We start from the raw sequence: 20057 nt of genomic DNA on the forward strand, positions 1-20057 counted from the left end.
CGTAAGGCGACGAAAGGCAAACGTTAGCCGGCTTGCTCCGGGCCACTTCCAGACCCGTCCGCAGCATCTTCCGGGAGCACCCGAGCTCCTGGCGGGGAATGCCCGGCCCTAACACCCGGCCGCCTTCAACGCAAGCCTCACTGCAACGTGGCTGCCCCCCAAAGGCCGCTTTCTGGAATTCAGCTCCAGGCGCCTTGGGATAACATTGCTCCCAAACTGACCTTTCCTCTTGGAGTATTTCCCGTGTAGGGAGGGTGGAATGAAGGGAATTCTGCTGTTTCTCTTTCCCCAGATCCTTCCTTCGGTTGTACTTGTTTGAGATAGATGCGCTATAACCAAAAAGTTGTGTCTTTACCCCTCCCAGTAAACACGACAAAGTTTGTCAGGTACCAGTTGAAAAGACAGGATGCCAGGTTTTGCTTTGGACACATTTATTGCTTTTTTGGGAAAATTCCAGTGCCTGAGCCGGTATCTGGTGCACGCCAGGAGCTAGATGGAGTGCGGCTTACATGGGAGGCAGAAGGATGAGCTCAGGCTTCTTCCTGGGCTCCAGTTAGGACCAGCAGGCCTCCAGGAAGAGGGGGAGCTTAGTCCTGGTGCTTCACATAATGGTAAGGAGTACCAGCAAAAGGAATTTCAGTGGTGACTGGTGAAAAATGCCCCATAGCTATAAAATGTGGATTGGGGCTCCTATCTGGCTTTTGACCCCCAGGGGACCTTCAGCCAAAGCGGGTCTCCTTTTCTGGTCCCTGCCTTCGTTGTTTGAAAGTACAAGATGTTTAAGTTTAAGGGGGACCATTGTGCAAACTTAGCTACATTCTGTATCTACTACCAGATGAATAACGAGAAGAAACAAGAACAAAACAATGCAAAAAACCCAACTCCAAACCAAGTTGCTTTATTTAAAATGATGAACAAGTTTCATCCAAGTGAAAGTTAAAACCACCCATCAAACGGCGGAGCCATAGGCAGCCCATGGTGGAGCGCACGGCGAGACGGAAGCAGACGGAGCCGGCTGCTGGGTGTCTCTGTGGCAGCGGCCAGAGGCACAAGGACTCTGCATGGTCCCAGTTCTTCAGCACCGTCCAGTCACCTTGAAGATAGCAGGCCGGGCCAGTTCTCATGGGACTTTCAGTGAGGACTAGATGCCTCAAGTTTTTGAACAATGAGACAAGAGTGGAGAGCCGCCACCGGAGGGTGCCAAGGCGCGAGGTTCATCTAGTTTTGTGGCCTAAGGTAACATCAGTGGAACATCTTCACAGAAGGCAGGGAGGGAGGAGGGCGTATGAGGAGAAACCACACAGGGAACCATCCGCACTACCCGGCACACACGACAAACACCTTATGGAAACGCTATGCACGATTCAAGGAACCTACAGCTGTGCACGTACATGCCTACGTCCTAAAAGCACTTTTTACAACACTTCCCGCAAAACTCCTATTCTGTCCCACACTCTTGTCTAAAATCCTATGTCACGACCAGACTGAACCTCTAAGTTCATAAAGCATTCACACCAGCAACTTTCTTGCCGATGCTTAAATATCTGTAGCTGATATAGAGAAAAACCAAATACTGAGACCATAACTTGATGTTCTTACGTTCTTTTAGGAAGATCTCACAGACTTGTATTTAGTAAGGTCTCATCTTGCTTTTCTGGTCATGGAAATGCTTGTCTGTGACACCACCTAGCCTGACCAGTGACCCTTGGGAAGCGTGCACGGCACACGGCCTTTTAGCTGCACGAGGGGAGGGACCTGCGCTTGTCCCAGCTGATGGCCAGCTCCCAGAGCAGGGCCTGCCTCTCAAACGCGGACTGAACACTTGGATGATTCATAAACGGGCGTCTGCAAGCCTAAGCCAAATTGGAACAACATCCCTGGGCTGGGTGGCTCTCCCCTCAAAGGTGTCACCCTGAATATCCCAGCACTACTAATGAGCCCAGAGACACCCCTGCGCGGCAACGGGTCCTTCAGGCTGGTGGTCAAGTCTTTGGTGCTGGCTCCCAAAGCCCCGGAGCCACACACCGTCTTCTTCGACCCTGCTTGTCCCCGTCAGTAGTTTCGGACCCAAGAGTCCTTCTTCCAGGACCCAGATTGCTGGTTTTTCAGTTGGAGAAAAATCCCTACTATTGTCGATGTCACTGGGAGGAGGCGGCTCAGACCAGGTGGGGTGAACAGTTATCGTGAGAACAGACCTGGTTCCCCCTTTCTACCTGGTCTGCAGCACCCCGCCATCCCTGCCCTCCTCTCCCTCCGGCTCCCCACCTCCCCCCTGCTTCATTCCGCTAACGGTGTGCTTGGGGGGCCCACAGCAACAGGGGATGGCGGCGGGGTGCGAGGTGTGGAATCTCTGGCCCGGCTAAAACAAGGACTGTCCCTCCGTCACTCGTGGGATGGCAAGAACCGAATGGCAGCAGAGAAGCGGTGTGATCTGGACGCTTCCCGGTGAGGTGACTGCGGGCCTGTCAGGTGGGCTGGATCCCTTCTTTCTGGATATTGTTTGTCCAACAGGAATCAGCCTTGGCCTCTCAGGAAGGCTAGTCTCTCCCATTCAAACTTCCGCCGGGTCATCCCAGCCACAGCAAGAGTCCTATCCTGCCCCCTGGCGGCAAACAGTTTTGGTTTTGCTTCTTTTCTTTACACGGACGTTTAGAGACAAGCGGATATGAATGAGAGGAAGGCGTGATACCCGACAGCGAGACTGGGGTGCAGAAGAAAAGCGTTTTGGAAGAGAGTATGAACATTTTAAAAAAGGAGACAGAGGAACCCCAGTCAGGTGTGACCACAAAGAGTCGAGTTCAGGGTTTGACTTCACTCACTCCCAAAACACACCCTGGGAATGGAGGGAAGCAGGGCTGTCTGAGCCCAGGGGGCCTGGTGGGGAAGCGGAGCGGCACGGAGGGCAGGTGACAGGCGCCAACACTGAGGAACATGGTGGACGTTCTCCATCCAACCCAGCCAGGTTTTTGGGTCGGGATTTGAGAATGCAGAAAACTCAGACAAAGTAGGGGACAGGCCTCTTAGGGGCAAGCCACATGACCAACCCAGGGTCCAGAAACAATCATCAGTCTGTTAAAAATATAACCTTCACACAGAAGACCTGGATTCCCCAGATTATACCCATGGTCAGGGAGGATCCAGGGAGGCAACCCCACACAGTTCCAGGCCGCCTGCACACCCGCTCCTGCGCGCCCCTCGGATGCTACAGGGCCAGCTCCTGCCGCCTCCGGCTGTTGTGCCCTTACCTACACCCCGCCTGGAAAAGGGCATGCTGCTCAGTGCTTTTCACTGGGCACATCCTTGACAAGCGCCCTCTCACTTTTATTTAAATTTAGCTGAATTTAGGGTCAGGTTAAGGCAAGCAGGTCAACTGAGAGGGCAAGAGATGGAACCTGCTGCTCAACCCCCCCAGTCTTCATACCAGAGGCCTTAAGAAGCCTCAACATACCCGAGGACCAGAAGCGCCACGTGTGCGTTTATTCCGACCTGCAGCCCAAGCCACCCACCCGCTGGTCTAACCAGCGGGGACACTGACTGTGACGTCTCTCAGAGAGCGAGAGCTTCTGCCTTTACGGATCACGTGGGGAGAAAGACCCATCTGCCGGAAGCGGGCCCTGTGCACAACTTGAATTCTGCGGGGAGCACACACCGGACCATTCCTCTCCCGTTTCTAAACAGAAACCCTGATCTGTCATCCCTGCCCCAAAACACACGGCACGAAAACGCTGCTGGAATTCCTGAGCCCGTCTGGCGGTGGTGAGAAGGTCCCGCGTCTGAGGCCCGGGCTCGCGGTGGTGAGTGGTGCCGCCCACGCTGGCTGGGTCGGTGACACATTGGGGGTGACACAGGAGTGGCACTTTTCACGCGTGATTGGCTCAGATGCAAATCCAAATCCACTCGCCCCTCGGGGCCTGCTGGTGACCACTGGCTCCCGGAGAGCAGAGGCTCCTCACCCGTGTCGCTGAGTAATCAGACGCAGCGAGACATTCGAGGGATCCCAGCCCTGCGGCCTCGAGGTCGAGCAGCGTGGCTTAGAGGGGACAGCACAGACCCCCCCAACCCCGCAGCGCGCCGGCCGTCAGTGTTTCCGGTCTGAGCTCTGAAACTTCTCGACCCTCTACTCTTAGCAAGTGGTAAGAACAGCATTTGACCGAAGACAGAAGCTTGGACCAGAGAAGGATGATCCGAATTCAAAGGAGACAAAGGAGAAGGTGGGAGCAGGAGATGTGAAAACGGAGTCGGGCAGCCGCCCACAGCGCACACAGGAGCCACCTCAGGGAGAGTCTCTGCACTGGCTCAGGGGTGAGCCCGGCCTCCGCAAGTGTCCCTAATCCTGCCAAGGAAAGCACAACCGCCTGTCAGCAGCGTGGAGACAGCACGGCAGGTATGAAGCTGGAAGGACACGTTAAAGCAGAACCCCAAGACCCCACATGCAAGTCAGCGCAGGGCTGACCCTAAAGCTTTTTCTGAGTAACTGCTAAACAGGGGGGGTCAGGTGGGGTCTACAGCGACAGGAACACCCCGGAAAAGTAAGAAGAGAAATTGAACGGTGGCTGTGAAGAGGGCAGCCTGGTTGGGAAACGCAGAGTCTAGCTCATCAATTTACGCCACTAGGACACCAGAGCTTCTGGAATTCCGCCATGAACAAACAGCAAGGCCTGTGGGTCCGCCACTCTGCTAACAACACACGTTGAGGAAACACCCAGCTGCTCAGATACGAACAGCGCAACAGCAACATCACCCATGGCAGGCCAGGCCCCCAGATGCTTAGGGTCCCCCGAGCTTCCGTCCTGAACTACCTCCCCGAAACCCCCTCCCTCGCTTACCGCCACCGTCTGACACATCAGGACTCGCACATGAGAAGAGGCTCTGTACCTGAACCTCAGTTTAGCCCACAGCGTGTCTACCGTGAGGGCACGAGCCGGCAGAGGTCACCTTACTGACTCTGAGTTCAGTCCGAGCTCAATTAGATCCCATCCAGTTCAAACAAACAAACATGGGAGACGTGATGAAGACCTTCGAGAAAATCAAAGCTCTTCACGGCTGTCTCACGTGGTGTGAGCGCTCCAAGTGACAAGGGCAAGTGTGGGGGAAGCAGGAGGCCACCCCTCTGGCTCCTGGGAGACACCGGGGGCCTGCTCTCGGGCCGCCCCGACTGCCGCAACCATCTCTTCCCCATCGAGGGCCCGGGATGGCAGCAGTTGAGTCGCTGCTTTCCCACAACACCACAGGAATTGCCACAAGGGGAGGCCCTGGGATTCTCCAAGGACAGAAGTTGCGAAGATATAAAATGGTTTTAATTTTTATTAAATAATGTTAAGGGTTTCCTTGGCACCATCCGCACAGATCCTTGCCTTTACGCGTAAAATAAGCCACGTGACTTTGCGTCAGTAGCAGAGGCAGAAGCTACTGGAGCAAACGCTAAGTGAATGGACTCCTATTCCAAGGGCGTGCTCGTTCTCGGGCTTTCTCCGGCCCTCCCTTGTCTGCAGATCCAAAAGGCAGCCCTCCCCGGGGCCCTGGTCTCGCCGCGCGCACGTCCTCCTACAGAGACAGCAGCCGCGTGCGGTCACCTGGAGGAGCTGCGCTCTTTGCTCGCACAGTCGTCCTGGGAGGTGGTGTCCCCGTTGCCCATCATGCCGCACGTTCTCCGCTTTTTCCTGCGGTGCATCGTCCCGTCGCCTTCAGACCCCGACTCGCACTGCACGCGGGGGCGGGAGGAGGAAAAACCAGGAAGTCAACCAGATGCAACCCCTTCTGTCTGGGAGTAAACCTCCGGCCTCCAGAGGCAGCACGAATGTCACCCGAGTCCCCCAGGAGGCGAAGCAGCCACGGACGACAGCTCCGCAGCACGGTCCGCACCGCTTCTCCCTCGGGGCTTTCTGGCCCCCTGGGCGCTACGACCTCCCTCACATGCCAGGTGTCCCCCCAGGGCTTGCCAGTGGGAGGGCTGTTCGAAATCGAGACATGCGTCAGCACCCTGAGACTGCGGGACGCCATTTCGCTGCATCCAGGCAGACCCCGAGAGGGACACAAGAAGTCCGGCGCTGATACTGTTCCCCCACGCCCCCGGCCCCCGCAAGACACCGTATCCCCGGATTATGCAAAGTGCTCCGAGAGAAATTCCATCCAGTGCGGGCCCAGGTTCCTCTTCCCCAAAATGATGGCAGCTTCTAACAAGCCACCGAATTCGGGGAGCTTCCAGGCTGACAATTTACACCCACAGGGACAACTGTCACCGCCGGCTGTGAGGTGACAGCGCTCCAAGTCTGGAGCCCCACACTGCTGTTCACGAGCTGGGCGGCCCTTGGCCATTCACTTAACGAAATCATTTCCCCCAATACTCCTTTTATCTCTTCAAGTTACTGCCGACAACGCATAAGCTCACGCGTGCGTGCGCACACATGTGAATGCACACGCACAAGCTCCAGGCTATAACATGGGCAAAAGTCACCACCCGGCAGGAATGGTGGCAGGTGTAGCTCTTGGAACAAAGCGGGAGAATGTTCACCCCTTTCCCCGTCCTGGGCAGGAGGTTCCCGGGGGGACCTGCCCTGCAGGCCTGGGTTCCAGGAAGCGGGGCCTCACCTCGGAGTCCGAGTCGGAGGAGCTGGAGCTGGAGGAGCTGGAGGAGTCGCTGGAGCTGTCGGAGGCGATCCCCGTGGACTCCTGCAGGTCGACGGAGTCAGCCAGCACCGCCAACTCGGGGTGCTCTTGCTTCAAGATCCTGGGAGACAAGAAACATCGTTCCCAGTGCTGGGAGCGGCAGCGACACCGCGCGCAGTAACCCGGACTCAAAGCTGAGGCCTGTCTCTCTCGGAGGCACCTGCGAAGGGCGGGCGCCTTGGCTCAGAACGGGCGCTGGGCCGTGGTGAGGCCGCGCGGATCCGCAGGCTGGGAACAGAAACCCTAAAGTGCTGCCCAGGCTTTTCTGAAAGGCGGACTAGCTGCACGCGAGTTACTGTGACCTTCGCACGCCAACGAGCCAGCCGTGCTGCCGACGTGAGGCCGGGTTGCCCCAAGTTAGCCACTGATTTTTTTCCACCTGGGAGAAAGTGTCTCTCTTCCATTTTTTCCTGAACCATTCCTAGCTAACTTCCTTCAAACCCTTCCTTTCCACGACACAGCACTGAGCGACCGCAGTCGGGCTTGGTTACATTCCGTTTGTAAGAGGAGCAACAATTAGGTTTGCGAGAAAGAAGACGAGGCAAGCCACAGAGAGGGTCCCCCTCACTCGAAGATAAAACTGGACCAGACTTTCGGAGGAAGCAGCCCTCCCCACAGGGGCCTCATCTCGGCATCCACTCTAAGCTGGGACAAGAGACCAGCTGCGTGGTCAGGCCTTTAAGATGACCAAATCCCAGCACACAGAGGCCGACGGAATGGAGTCAGTGGGCCTTAGGTGCCTGAGAGTCCGGGGAGAACGAAGCCACCACCCTTGCTGGCCCTCTCAGCAGGGAGGCTGAGCACTGACCAAGCCAGGATCCCTCTCTTACCCCGAGAGCTGGTCCCTCCAGGTCAGGGTTGGGACACAGTGGCACGGGGTGGCTGGGGGTGGCTTGCACTGCCGCTGCCCGTGCTGTATCTGTTCTGTGGATAAACAGAGGAGCTAAGTCTCCAGGGCAGTCACCTCACTCACAAGAACTGAAGGTATTAAGTTTAAAGGGGAATAATGCTTCTCAGTAAGAAAAAGAAAGAACCAAAATACAACCCAAACAAAATGGCTTCCATTGCTACGGCTGGCTTTGGCGGGGGAGGGCGGGGGGGGGGGGACCAAAAAAACAGAAAATAAAACAAAACAAAAAACAGAAAACAAGAACCAATCCCAATTATGGCCATGTTTTGACTGACTGATCAAACATGCAGAGTCTTACCCTGTCACCTGGAGGCTGGCAAGCATCCTGAGAACTAGCCCTGACCTTGGACCCCCTCTCCTCTGCCCCAGCTCTCCCAGGCCTAAGATCAGCACACGTCATTGCAGCAGTGAACTCTTTTCCATTTCACCTCTGGGGTATGAATTGGAACAAAGTGAAAATAAGGAAAAAAAAAAAAAGGCTCTCACCTATACCATTTCCTCGATAACTTTGGTCTCCCTCTTACCGTCTTGTGCCATACAACAGGGAAGTTGGTGCTGCTGGCAAAATTCTGCGTGATGGCAATGGTGGTGTCAAGGTTAAGGACAACGTGCCACCAGCCTCCTGAAACCCAACAAAGAAACAGTTAAACAGGGTTTGCTTCTGTGCACGATCACAAACATAAGCTTGGTGAACAGAGAGTTTCTATCTACCGATCTACAGACGAGACAGGTAGAGACTCAGAGACAGCAGATCCCGACTGGTCAATGCGTCCCCTGATTCAGAAATCACAACCTATTTGTGGAAGGTTCTACTGGAGCACAGCCCATGCCTGTTCATTTCCAGATTGCCTGTGGCTGCCTTCCTGCTCCATAGGCAGAGCTGAGCTGCCGGGATAGACCCAGTCTGGCCCACAGCACGTAAAATATTTATTCTCTGCCTTTTACAGGAAAAGTGTGTTGACCCCTGTGAGTCCAAACCTGGGATTGAAACTGGAAAGGCAGCAAGTTTTTCAGCTCCTCGGAGGAGAACACCTACCGCCAGCATTAAACACCCTCGCTTTCAACGCTTAAGTCTGAAGTGAGCCAATGTTACGCTGTATTAAAAACCCAATTTACAGAACGAGTCAGTTTATCCACAGACACACAAGATTACTACAACGCAAAAAAGGTGAGCAGAATCTTTACATACAAAGAATTTATCAACACGCATTATGTATGTAGGTTATAAGAGATGTGGACAGCAGCCCATCACTGTCCAAGCTGGGCAGCAGTCAGTTCATTTACAGTCGACAAGCAGACGGGTTTCTCTGACTCCTAGATACACTTGTGCTCGAAAATGACAAATAACTGAAATCAAAGAATGTACTTCCCCTTAGTTCGTCTATACCTGGTACAAAGACAGTCTCTCCCGGTTTTTGTAAGATTTCCAGGGGTTTGAATTCAGGTGGCCAGGTGGGAAGCTGTGTCCGGGGATGAATGATACTAAACCAAGTAATAGCTTCATCTTGCTGGTTCCCTCCTTCTTCACGGGTCACCTTGATGAGTTCCCTGGGCGTGCTGGTAGGAAACAGGCACCAGCGCTTGTGGCCCTGCACTAAGGCATTCCAGGCACTGGTTCCCAGAGGGTCGATGTGAATTCCAGTTCCAGAGCGCGGTGGCCCCATCACAAACCATCTAATGGAATGGAAACGTCCGAGATACGAAAGGTGATTCAACTGTACACACACATACTACCAAAGAGCGAGTTTCTAGTCTTATACTCTTTATTTCAGAGACTACATAAACCCTGCTACACAAAAACGCTAAATGAATCATGCCTGGAATGCTCTGTAACAGAAAGGAAACAAACAAACAAAGACAGACTGATGTGGCTTACTACTACTGAGCTTTAACTATTAAAATTTCCTCTACAAACCAGTGGCTTAACTGTGGTAGCGTGTCTGAGTCACCTGGGGCGCCTTCAGAAATCCTGATGCCCAGGTGGCCATCCAGACCAGTGAAACCAGTCTGTGGCTGTAGGATCTGGGCAGACAGCAATAACTCACTAAGTAAGTTCCATGTGCAGCCAAAGAGAACCACTCACTGTTATGGAAAAAGGTTAGCCGACCGAGCTCAGGTGACACATACTGCCCTGCGTGAGACTGTAAGGGCTTCACCGCGAGGTACTTTACCTGTAAGGGGGCCTGCGTTTCTCCCCAGCATACTGGAAGAGGTCATCGGTGAAGAACTTGGGCACCTTGTAATCTTCCAGAAGTTTCCTTCTTTTGGGGTGTTCACCATAGCTGCTGTCAAAGATGTAGAGGGGGCTGTCATCCCGAGTGCTCTCCATGTACTCGATGTAGTACTTCATCTTCATCTTCACCGAGTAGCCGTCATTATCTTCACCGCACTTGAACTTCTGGTTCCGGTACTTCCTTTTCAGGCGCTCCAGGGTCCACTTCTCCTGCGCGGACCAACCCTCTTGGGCATTCAGCAGAACCACGGGCTTGTACGGTCTTTCGTATCGCTCCACGAATTCTTCCACCGACAGCTGTAATGCATCTGCCCTTTCCACGTTATCCTGAAGGAACCAGAAAAAACCTATCCAGTTAAAAAAAAAAGGTCCACCGGCAGCAAAGGGCGTCCCCCAGGACCAATTAGCAACGACATACCTAAGGAGCCAGATTCTTTTTCTGGCTTATTTTGGGGGGGGGGGGGAGGAGGGACAAGGACCTGCGTGTGCACTGACACGTCGCACCCAGCGCCGCCCCACCACGGGAAGGGGGCTTCGCATCTCCCACTCGTGGGCCTCCACAGTCGAGTCCCCGGGGCCCCACCGCCCAAAGGGGTCAAGTCCTTCCTGTGGGGATCGCCGAAGGCGCCAGCCTCCAGGTGGCCCAGCAGGCAGGCGGCGGCGGCGGCGTGGGAGGAAGGAGGCCCGCCCTGGAACCCGGCCCCGATGACCCCGACCTCCGCGGGGTGCGGATGAGCCCATCGGAACTCGGGGGTGCCGCGCTGGACGCCGGGGGAGTCGCGCAGCCGCCCGGAGGTGCCCGTGCCCGGCCTCGGCCCGCGACCCCGGCCCACTCACCGCCACGGCCGCCGGGTTCAGCGAGAAGCTTTCGTAGTAGTTGTGACGGGTCCAGTCCAGCGAGTCCTTGAGCTCCGGCCGCGCACTACGCTTGGCCTCGCGGATCCGCTTCTTGCTCTTGTGGTTCATCCTCCGGGGGTCACCAGCTGCTCCCGCGACGACCTCGGCGCGCCTCGCTTCCTGCTTCCAACGCACCCCTCCCCTGCCCGGACAGCGGCTGCGGCGGCGGCACCCAAACGCCCTTCGCCCTGGCCCGGCGCCTTTAAAGTCGCCTTCCAGAAAATTCACTCCCCAACCACCTCCCGGGCCTCGGGTTGGGCACGCGGCTGCCGTCTTCCCCGCCCCCCGGCCTCTCGCGGTGAGCCATTGGCTCGGGCACCTCCGGGGTCCGCCCTCACGCTCGCCGGCTCTCCGCCATGTTGGGAAGGTCGCGCCGATCGAGGAGCCGCCTCGTTGCGGCCCCGCCCCTCCTGCGCCCGCTTCCGGTGTGCGCGTCACTTCCGGGCGTGGGTCGCTTACCCGGCGGCCCATTTCCGGCGTGCGAGTCGGCGAGGCCACCTGTTTTCCGTGTCTCTTTTGCCTGGCGCCCGGTGTCTTCTCACCTCGCGGCCACGTCGTCGCCCGCTGGAGCGGTGCCTTCCCCGCCTTTGCAGTCGAGTTGCGGCGACCCAGCAGGGCAGCGTGGCGCCCGTGAGGCGGCCCCGTCGGCCAAGGGTTTCCCGCGCGCGGGCAGCCTGGCAGCCCGGCTCTCTTCGCCGTTCCCGGCCCGTCGGGGGACCCCCGACTCCCCCCTGGACAAGCGTGGCCTCCGAGGGCATGATGTCCGGACCCAGCGCTTTCGATTCTCGGAGGAGCCGGGCCTGGGGGCCGAGGGGGCCGTGCTGGAGGTCAGCGTCCCGCAGGTGCGTGCGTCGGCACCCGTCGGGAGGCGCCTCCGGTCCTTTGCGGAGACGCCGGGGCAGGAGACGCTCCCAGCCGGCCTGGAGGTGCTGGGAGGGGTGGAGCGAGGTTTGGCGGCTACCCTGCCTTAGGATGGACCTCAGGGCGGGAAGGTTTGGGGCCTGAAGCTCTTGGCAGTCTTTAAGGAAGAAACTTGGGGACCCTGCCACGAGAAGGGCCTTCCACATCGAATATTTCCTGCCGGAAAGGTGGCATTTTTAACACCCAAGTATTTTCTTTGATCTTGTTGAAGGGCTTCTTAATTCAGCTTTATCCAAGACGGGGGATTCCACCCTCACTTTCCAAATAAAGTTTCTTGGGTTGGCACTCACTTGTTCTTTTCAGCTCACGACTGTCCCCAAACCCTCAGTAATAGGAGCAGTAATACATTATGCGTCCGGTTTTGCAAAGCACGTGGACGTTGCAGTGTTAAGATTTTAGCAGCATTCTGTGAGGAGGGTATTAGCAAAAACAATTTGAAGATGAAAACCCGCCCAAGAGGAGGTAAAGTCTCGAGTGAAACCCATTTCTGATAGTTTTTAAATGCCTTCGTGTTGAATACCCACTGGGATTTCTTCCCAAGTTCAGGAGCTGACTCCACGTGAGAATAAAGACCGCTTTACACCCAAATCTGCAAACTCACTGCTGTGGTCAGAAATCCTTTACTGTATCCTGCGTCAGCTCTTCCAGGGCAGGCATTTTATTCACGCTGCTTCCCTACACTTAGAACCAGTGGCAAGGCACTGATATTTTTCTCGAGTGAATTCACCTTTGATACTTACACGGCTTCAGCCCCCTTCCCAACCAGTCCACTAGCAGCACCCTCTGCTCTAGAAAACAGAAAGATACTCAGTTTTGCAGTTTAATAACTGCTCGCTTTGCTTATTTTGTGCCTGGCACTGTACTAAGCAGTTTGCATGGAGTCTCACAAGTCACGGTATGAAAGAGTGTTTTGCAGGTGAGGAAACTGCAGCACAGACAGGTTAAGTAATGGGTGAAGTCATACGACTAGTAGTTACACATCTGGCTTTTGAACTCAGGCAGGCTCATTCCAAAGGTGTGAGCCGTTATTTTGCGTCCCTAAATACTGTGCTGTCTCAGAATTCTGTATCTTTCCAAAGGCTGTGTAAGCTGCCTGCCTTCCCAACTCCAGGATTGAGCTCCTCTCAAACTTCTGGAATGTCTTTCTGGCCTCATTGTTTTCCATTAGCATACCAGATTATGCCTGTGATTGTAACCCTCTGAAACTTTTTTTTTTTAAGATTTTATTTATTTCACAGACAGATCACAAGTAGGCAGAGAGGCAGGCTCCCCGCTGAGCAGAGAGCCCGACTGGGGGCTTGATCCCAGGACCCTGAGATCATGACCTGAGCCGAAGGCAGAGGCTTTAACCCACTGAGCCACCCAGGCACCCCCCTCTGATATATTAACTGTACTTAAAATAAAAGCTAATCTTCCCGTGGCCTACAAGACCCCCCAGTTCTGATCCATGCCATCCCACTGACCTCAGTACTACCACAACCCTGCCTCCCAGCCCCCATGCCCCTGCCGTCAGTGCTGTCTGTACTCCAGCCAGAGACTTTTTAGTTCCTGCTTCAGGACCCTTGCCAGACTCATTCTATCTAGGACAGCCACCTGTGGTCGCTGTGTCCACCCCTCGCTGCCCCCACTACTTTCTCACTAGGTTTTGTTGTTAACATTATCACCAGCTAAAAATGTATGTGCTTACTAGTGGCTTATCTTTTCCCATAGGGTATGTATGTGTCTATGTATGTATTCCGTGATAACCTAGTTACGTCCTTAGCCTGCTAAGCAACGCAGTCCCTGGATAAATGCTTATTGAGTGAATGAGTGTATGAAGAGTGCTTATCACACGGTATTGCAATTTTATAAACCCCATGGGATGTGAACTGGACAGCAGGGAATTGTCATTTGTGTGATAGATGCCGGGTGTCGGGCACTCTGATTGCTGTGAAAATAAATATTACAACTGTCAGCAGATGAGTTATTTTTGGCATACAAAAAATTCTTTTCAGGTGCTGCATCTCGAATATGGAATGTACGTTTGGCCCTGTGCGGTGGTCTTGGCTCAGTACCTATGGTTTCACAGAAGATCTCTGCCAGGCAAGGCTGTCCTAGAGGTACAAGTGCTCTTGAGCCTTCGAAAATGCTGTGTTCAGATTTGTCTATGTGCTTGTTACTGACTTGTTAAAGATTTTTAAATCAAGTGATTTTTTTTTTTTAAGATTTTATTTATTTATTTGACAGGCAGAGACCACAGGTAGGCAGAGAGGCAGGCAGAGAAAGGAGGAAGCAGGCTCCCTGCTGAGCAGAGAGCCCGATGCGGGACCCGATCCCAGGACCCTGAGATCATGACCTGAGCCAAAGGCAGCGACTCAACCCACTGAGCCACCCAGGCGCCCCAAGTGATTTGCCAGCTTATAAGTCATGTGAGCTAGGAATGCTTTTTGTTTTGTTTTTAAAAACCATGTGCACTAGAGACCACAGGAGTCCCACGGAGACGAAAATGTCATTTGGCCCTTTAAATTATGCTGACCTTTATTCTAAGTGAAGCCCTTTGACTAATTCCACACAATCTTGGCACAGAAGCAATCATTAAGACTATCTTTTCAGGGTGTCCCAACAGAGTCCTCTGGGGTCTACTGTGACACATGCGTTTTTCTCATACACTCGTCCTTTCCTAAACTCTTTCTCATCACTCCACCTGACTTAAGACTGCTAAAGGCTTGGAGAAAAACTTGTGTTAAGTTTGCGTAAATGGTACAAGGCTTAAATCTCAAGGCTGAGGACAAACCCAAAACTTAGTAACCTCTTAACTTTTGCAAAACCATGTGAGGGGTGTGAGAGTACTTAGCATACTTCTGATCCTGAACAGTGGCAATTTGAAAACATTCAGGAAAGACTGAGAATCTCCAAGCTCAGGCTCAGAACTGGAAATTACATTTTATTTTATTTTATCTTTTTAATTTTTAAAGTATTTATTTATTTATTTGACAGAGAGATCACAAGTAGGCAGAGAGGCAGGCAGAGAGAGAGAGGAAGGCAAGCAGGCTCCCCGCCAAGCAGAGAGCCCGATGCGGGACTCGATCCCAGGATCCCAAGATCACGACCCGAGCCGAAGGCAGTGGCTTAACCCACTGAGCCACCCAGGAACCCCGGAAATTACATTTTAAATAGGGAGAATACTTATAAAGGCATTCCTTGGTCATTCCTTACTTAGCACACTAAAGACCTTGTCACTATGAAGGCCCAACTGGAAAGTCCCTTCTGCAGAAAGTCATGTTGCAGACCTGTCTGGTTATAGCCACATAAAAGCACTAAAAATTGGTAGTAACAACCATAATGGCCAGGTGTGCATGGAAGTCACCCATCAGGCTTCTAGAGACCCAATGTTCTGTATAATTAAGTTCCTTTATAGACTAGAAGAGAACTGAAAATGACAGTGTCCCAAACTGCCTAGGGCACATTGAGCAATGGAGCTGCCAGGTACCATGAAGGTTGGAAGTCATAGTCAGTTGCAGAATGCAGGGCCCTGTATGGGACTTAACCTTCCCACCCTGGAAGAGGAATCTCAAGTATTTTCTACAAATTGAAAAGCTTAAAGCTTCATATGGGAACGCAATGTAGTTGCAGCACCTTTTGTAGATAGGACAAGCTAATCAAGTCTGTACTTATGGAAACTACGCCCCCAAATTCCCTGCAATGGTTAAGCAGAATTTGGAATGCTATTTTTTAAATGTATTAGATTGGAGCTGGAGTGAGCCTTCCAGGAATTATGGCTGCAAAATGTGGTGCTGAAGTAATCTTGTCGGACAGTTCAGAGCTGCCTCACTGTCTAGAAATCTGCAGGCAAAGCTGTGAAATGAATGACCTGCTACAGGTACGCGTCATAGGACTGACATGGGGCCATGTGTCTCAGGATCTTCTGGCTCTACCATCACAAGATATTATACTTGCATCTGATGTGTTCTTTGAACCAGAAGGTAAACCTTTTTTGGTCTTCAGTAGTAAATTTGACTGGAGAGATGACCTAAGTTTAAGTCCATTTAAGTAGTCTTTTCTTCCCAGACTTTGAAGACATCTTAACTACAGTCTACTTTTTGATGCAAAAAAACCCCGAAGTCCAATTGTGGTCCACTTACCAGGTCAGAAGGTAAGCCTGAATAATCCTGGTTCACTGTCAATTTTTTTGAAACTTAAATCCTTACTCATGCAGTATTTACTGAAAGGACAAAATGAAAATGTATCTGAAGCAAAACAGGAAAACGTGATTTAAAAAAACAATTTATTTTTTTTTTAGTGCTGACTGGTCACTTGAAGCTTTGCTCTACAAGTGGGATATGAAATGTGTCCACATTCCTCTGGAGTCTTTTGATGCAGACAAGGAAGATATAGCAGAATCTGCCCTCCCAGGAAGACATACTGTTGAAATGCTGGTCATCTCCTTTGCAAAGGACAGTCTCTGAATTACACCTACATAACAGGCTGTTTTCAGACAATGTCAATACTAATTAGCAACCTGCCATGCCAACTAAGACCACTTTAGCTTCTTGGGAGTACAAGCATTGAATTTGACGATGGTCAGATCTGTTGGCCTTTAAGATTGTGATGGGTCACCTAGACAATACTCACAGGTTACAAAGCCATGAAAACAAAAATTAACACACCTGTTGTTTTTTTTAAAGGGGGGGGGGCTTGGATTGTTCTTTGGGGGGGAAATCATCAAAAACGGCATAAATTAGGCAGAGAGAAGGGGGTACCCACAACCTCAAGAGACTGCTACCTTAGAGCATTGATTTTAGGGGTTATGGGTGCTGAAATGGCATTTCCACTTTAACTTAGGAAAAAAAGTCAACACTACACATATCACTTTCATACTGTACAGTCAGTAACAATTCACAAGGTAATTGCACAGGTCTTTCAAATAAAGGGGAGGGAAAAAACACCAAGACATATTCTGAGAAAAGCTAACACCAAGGAAACGTTTTAATTAAACTACAGAAACAATGGTTATAGTACAGAATTTTCATGAGCAAAAAGATACACCATGTTATAAGTACTTACAAAGTTACAAACCATTTTTGCTTCCTTAACATTTTCCATATTTTAAGTTCATACATGAAGATGATCAGATATACCATTTTGGGAGAAGGGGGGAAAAAAGGTGTATTTATCATCAGCTAGATGTGCTCACTGTATGCTCCGTTATTTATATGCAAGGCCCGGGTGACTGGAAGTGCAGTTGTCAGGCATTTTAATAAACTGGACAGCCATTTGTTTCTGCACGACAAGGCATCTTTACACAGGAGCAATCAGGAGAAAACAGGAAACAGCCAAGCACTCTGCACTGCAACACGCCACCTTAACAGCTAACCAGCATTACTCAACTGCTACACAACTGCGCCTAGTGCACAAAAATACACAAGAGAAGAGATTAGAATTGTGTTTGGTAAACAATCCTTTCAAAAAATCAAGTCTTTTCACCTGAAAAGTCTTTATACAAATTTGGGTTCAGATTACCATTTAGATCTGAAGGTAAATAACATATACAAACAAATTTACACCGACTTTTGTAGGTTTTTAATTTTAAGGAATGAAGGCAATGTTGAGTCAATCTCTTGACAGCTTTAGGCTGTGTGTAATGGCTGCACACGTTTCCTTAAAAGTCAGGAGGCCACAAATTAGGTTACCAATCTGTTTAATTTCAAACAAAAAAAGTCAGCACTATATAAACAAAAGGAAAATTTACCTCAAATATCCAAGCCAATAATGAAATCTGAAGTCGTTCACCTCACTAAATTACAAGAAATTTGAATAACAGCAACAAAATGGCACATAAAATGAAGTTTGCCACCTGAGGCAAAGCTTAAAACAAGTAAAAAGTTAGACAAAATGTTACAAAATAACCTTTTCAATAGCCAGTTGCTTGTTCCAAGTGACTCTTCGATGGACTGAGTATGTGGTCCTTTGCCCCCAGGTCTTCTGTTACGTTGCTTGCTGACCCATCTAGGTTCGAAAAGAAAAAAGTTCAGTTTACCTTCCATTACAATGAAGCTACCGAAAGTGCACATGGTTTCAGTTTCAGGCATGTACTTACTAAGGCTCTGGTGAAACAAGTAGGTTACGGAAAGGTTCCACCCAGCCATTATCAGTTTTTTAAAGGCCCAATTAGGAAATTTTCACAAAGGCTACCATCCGCTTTTACAAATTTGTGTTTATGTAATCTTGGCCAAATAACCAAGGTGAAAAATGATATAAGGGAGGGAAAAAAGAAAAAGGAAAAAGGGGGGAGAAAAAAAAGGGGGAAAAAAAAAAAAGGACGGTATCCAAAGAAAAACTTGAAATCAGAAAATCAGTCTATTTTAAGATAAATTTTTAGTCTTTAAATGAAACATTTGGCAATTGAGAATAAAGCTTTAATATCTGAGCTACTTAGGGCCCTTTCCTTTTAAAAAATAGGACCAAACAATTCGAGAGTTAAAGACACACTATCCTTTCCCCACCCAGTGCGATACCTGTAAACTTTTTGGGGGTTCCAAAAGTTCATTGCTTCTTTTCGCAATTCGTTTGCCACATCCATTAGAATATGAAGTCCCAGTCAGTACAACAATAGTTGAACTGATCCTTCTCTCTAAGAGGATAGTGCATCTTTAACATTTAAAGACAAACCTGCTCCAATACACGCCCACAGAAACTGGTCCCTGGAGGATCAGCCAAATCAGTTAAAATCTGCAATACTGGCCAATATTCTTTTATCAAACAGGAGACCGCAGCTTTAAAGGGGAAAATGCAGACGTTGGATAAAAACAGCAAGAAATAGTCATTTTCATTAATAGGTCTCAAACAGTTTATGAAACAGCCATTATTATCTAAGCTTTCCGCACATCCTCTCTGCAGACCCCTCTCTTCAGCATCTCTCCCAAAGCCGCTCCCCGACAGCGGGAGCCGCACTTACACTAACACGGATCGCCACAAGCTCCTACACACCCCAGCTCTGAGTTCGGGCCGTGCGCCTCGGATCCCCCCGACATTACCATTCGCTTAAGAGGACACCGCTCCTTCCTCCTCGGGAGACTTGGGGGGGCTCTTGGAGCGCGACCTGGACTTGGACTCCCTCTTGGACACGGGCGGCGGACTCCGGGACCGGGAGCGGGACCGGGAGCGCGAGCGAGACCTGGACACCGACGAGGACTTGGACTTGGACCTTCGCGCCGACCTGGACTTGGACGTGGATCGCGACCTCGAGCGAGTGCGGGAGCGAGACTTGGAGCGGCTGTAGCGGGAGCGACTGCGGGACCTGGAGCGGCTCCGACTCCGGGAGCGGCTGCGGCGGCGCCGCCGAGGGCTGCGGGCGGACGGGCCGGGCGTCAGGGCGGCCATCGGGGCTCGAGGGCCGCGCCCCGCCCGCGTGCTGCGCCCGCCCCGCCGCCATTACCGCGCCGCCCGCCGCCCGGGCGCCATTTCCCCCGCCGCCCGCCGCGGCCCGGAGCCCGCCCGCCGCCGCCACGTGTCCACGCGGACTTTTGTGCCCCCCCCGCCCGCGCCCCCGCGGCCCCCGGCCCGCTCACCTGCGGCTCCGGCGTCCGTAGCCGCCGCCCCCGTACCGGCGGGGCGGCGGGCCCCGCCGGCTGTGGTGCGAGTCCGGGGGTCGGCCGTAGCGCGCCATCTGCACCCGCAGCTCGCGGCCGTCCAGCACCGCCCCGTCCATGGCGTCCATGGCGTCCTCGGCGTCGCGCTTGTCGTGGAAGCGGACGAAGGCGAAGCCGCGGGACTCCTTGGTGTAGCGGTCCCGCGGGATGTACACATCGCCGACGCGCCCGTACTTCTCGAACACGCGCCTCAGGGTGTCGGGCGAGGTGCGGTAGGTCAGGTTGTCCACCTTGAGGGAGGTCATGCCCTCCACATCGGGAGGCGGGCGACCGTAACTCATGGCCCTGGAGAGCCGGCCGGGGGCCGCGACTGCGCGCCGAAAACTAACGCCCTGGGCGGGCCCGCGCGCTCGGCTGAGGCGGCGGTTTCCTCACACTCGCCCGGCTCGACGCCGCGCCGCGCCTCCGGCAGTTGGCTTCCGCGTGGAAACGCTGGGCGAGGCCGGACGGGGTTGGGGGGAAACGCGAGAAAGCAGCCGGCCCCACCAAAGAAACAACTGGGCGGGCAGGCGGCCCTAGCGCCCGTTTATATCCCTCCTCACAAAATGGCGCCCGCGCCACCCGGAAATGAATCCCCTGATTGGCTCGCCCCTCCCCGCCCCGCAACGCCGCGGCCACGCGCCCCACCCCTGCCCGACGCGCCTGCGCAGAGTCCGGCGGGCGGGCCGAAAAGCGCGGAGTCACTGTTGCTGGGAGGGGGGAGCGGAATTTTCGGGCAGTTGGAAAGCCCGCGAAAAGCTCTTTCCGGCTGCGAGGCCGTACGGGCGTTCTCCCGCAAGAGGAACAGGAAGCGCTCCCCTTC

The 20057-nt window shown here is 52.7% G+C and overlaps 3 protein-coding genes across 13 annotated transcripts; 1 reads left to right on the forward strand and 2 right to left on the reverse strand.

Moving 5' to 3' along the window:
- Positions 1 to 882: 882 nt before the first annotated feature.
- On the reverse strand, positions 883 to 11080 carry JMJD6 (jumonji domain containing 6, arginine demethylase and lysine hydroxylase). 6 transcript variants are annotated; one of them, XR_014304466.1, is made up of 8 exons: positions 10647 to 10950; positions 9748 to 10136; positions 8964 to 9250; positions 8063 to 8198; positions 7497 to 7590; positions 6589 to 6727; positions 5574 to 5701; positions 883 to 4333 (listed from the first exon to the last, which is right to left on the reverse strand). XR_014304466.1 is itself a non-coding variant. In XM_082705305.1 (8 exons), the coding sequence occupies exons 1-8, from the start codon at positions 10773 to 10775 to the stop codon at positions 4297 to 4299; spliced, it is 1296 nt and encodes a 431-aa protein (XP_082561431.1). In that variant the 5' UTR covers positions 10776 to 10950; the 3' UTR covers positions 883 to 4296. The 6 variants fall into 6 exon arrangements, 4 of the variants coding, with proteins under 4 accessions (XP_082561431.1, XP_082561433.1, XP_082561432.1 ...); XM_082705305.1 differs by having other exon boundaries at positions 7497 to 7585; positions 8101 to 8198; XM_082705307.1 differs by lacking the exon at positions 7497 to 7590 and having other exon boundaries at positions 10647 to 11080.
- A 64-nt stretch (positions 11081 to 11144) lies between these two features.
- Positions 11145 to 16268, forward strand: METTL23 (methyltransferase 23, arginine). Of its 3 annotated transcripts, none has more exons than XM_082705311.1 (5): positions 11145 to 11548; positions 13622 to 13726; positions 15352 to 15589; positions 15675 to 15759; positions 15907 to 16268. In XM_082705311.1, exons 2-5 carry the CDS (start codon positions 13643 to 13645, stop codon positions 16070 to 16072), a joined length of 573 nt encoding a protein of 190 aa, XP_082561437.1. In that variant the 5' UTR covers positions 11145 to 11548; positions 13622 to 13642; the 3' UTR covers positions 16073 to 16268. The 3 variants fall into 3 exon arrangements, with proteins under 3 accessions (XP_082561437.1, XP_082561438.1, XP_082561439.1); XM_082705312.1 differs by having other exon boundaries at positions 11158 to 11548; positions 15487 to 15589; XM_082705313.1 differs by having other exon boundaries at positions 11174 to 11548; positions 13622 to 13709.
- SRSF2 (serine and arginine rich splicing factor 2) lies at positions 15875 to 19914 on the reverse strand. 4 transcript variants are annotated; one of them, XR_014304469.1, is made up of 5 exons: positions 19175 to 19914; positions 18641 to 18951; positions 18276 to 18379; positions 17514 to 17612; positions 15875 to 17010 (listed from the first exon to the last, which is right to left on the reverse strand). XR_014304469.1 is itself a non-coding variant. In XM_082705314.1 (3 exons), exons 1-2 carry the CDS (start codon positions 19534 to 19536, stop codon positions 18648 to 18650), a joined length of 666 nt encoding a protein of 221 aa, XP_082561440.1. In that variant the 5' UTR covers positions 19537 to 19914; the 3' UTR covers positions 15875 to 17612; positions 18641 to 18647. The 4 variants fall into 4 exon arrangements, 1 of the variants encoding a protein (XP_082561440.1); XR_014304468.1 differs by lacking the exon at positions 18276 to 18379; XR_014304470.1 differs by having other exon boundaries at positions 15875 to 17612.
- Positions 19915 to 20057: the final 143 nt, after the last annotated feature.

The sequence above is a fragment of the Mustela nivalis genome (assembly GCF_964662115.1).
Source record: "Mustela nivalis genome assembly, chromosome: 17".
Classification (NCBI taxonomy): Eukaryota; Metazoa; Chordata; class Mammalia; order Carnivora; family Mustelidae; genus Mustela; species Mustela nivalis.

What these genes read in the sequence shown, in the direction of transcription:
- JMJD6 (XM_082705305.1), bottom strand. Translation starts at nt 10,775, where the DNA reads ATGAACCACAAGAGCAAGAAGCGGATCCGCGAGGCCAAGCGTAGTGCG. An exon ending in TGAACCCGGCGGCCGTGGCG is followed by an intron (nt 10,137 to 10,646) that starts GTGAGTGGGCCG and finishes TGGTTCCTTCAG; the next exon opens with GATAACGTGGAAAGGGCAGA. An exon ending in AGAGACTGTCTTTGTACCAG is followed by an intron (nt 8,199 to 8,963) that starts GTATAGACGAAC and finishes GTTGGGTTTCAG; the next exon opens with GAGGCTGGTGGCACGTTGTC.
- METTL23 (XM_082705313.1), top strand. Translation starts at nt 11,463, where the DNA reads ATGATGTCCGGACCCAGCGCTTTCGATTCTCGGAGGAGCCGGGCCTGG. An exon ending in TCACAGAAGATCTCTGCCAG is followed by an intron (nt 13,710 to 15,351) that starts GCAAGGCTGTCC and finishes TAAATGTATTAG; the next exon opens with ATTGGAGCTGGAGTGAGCCT. An exon ending in TGTGTTCTTTGAACCAGAAG is followed by an intron (nt 15,590 to 15,674) that starts GTAAACCTTTTT and finishes TTTTCTTCCCAG; the next exon opens with ACTTTGAAGACATCTTAACT.
- SRSF2 (XM_082705314.1), bottom strand. Translation starts at nt 19,536, where the DNA reads ATGAGTTACGGTCGCCCGCCTCCCGATGTGGAGGGCATGACCTCCCTC. An exon ending in TACGGACGCCGGAGCCGCAG is followed by an intron (nt 18,952 to 19,174) that starts GTGAGCGGGCCG and finishes GTCCGCCCGCAG; the next exon opens with CCCTCGGCGGCGCCGCCGCA.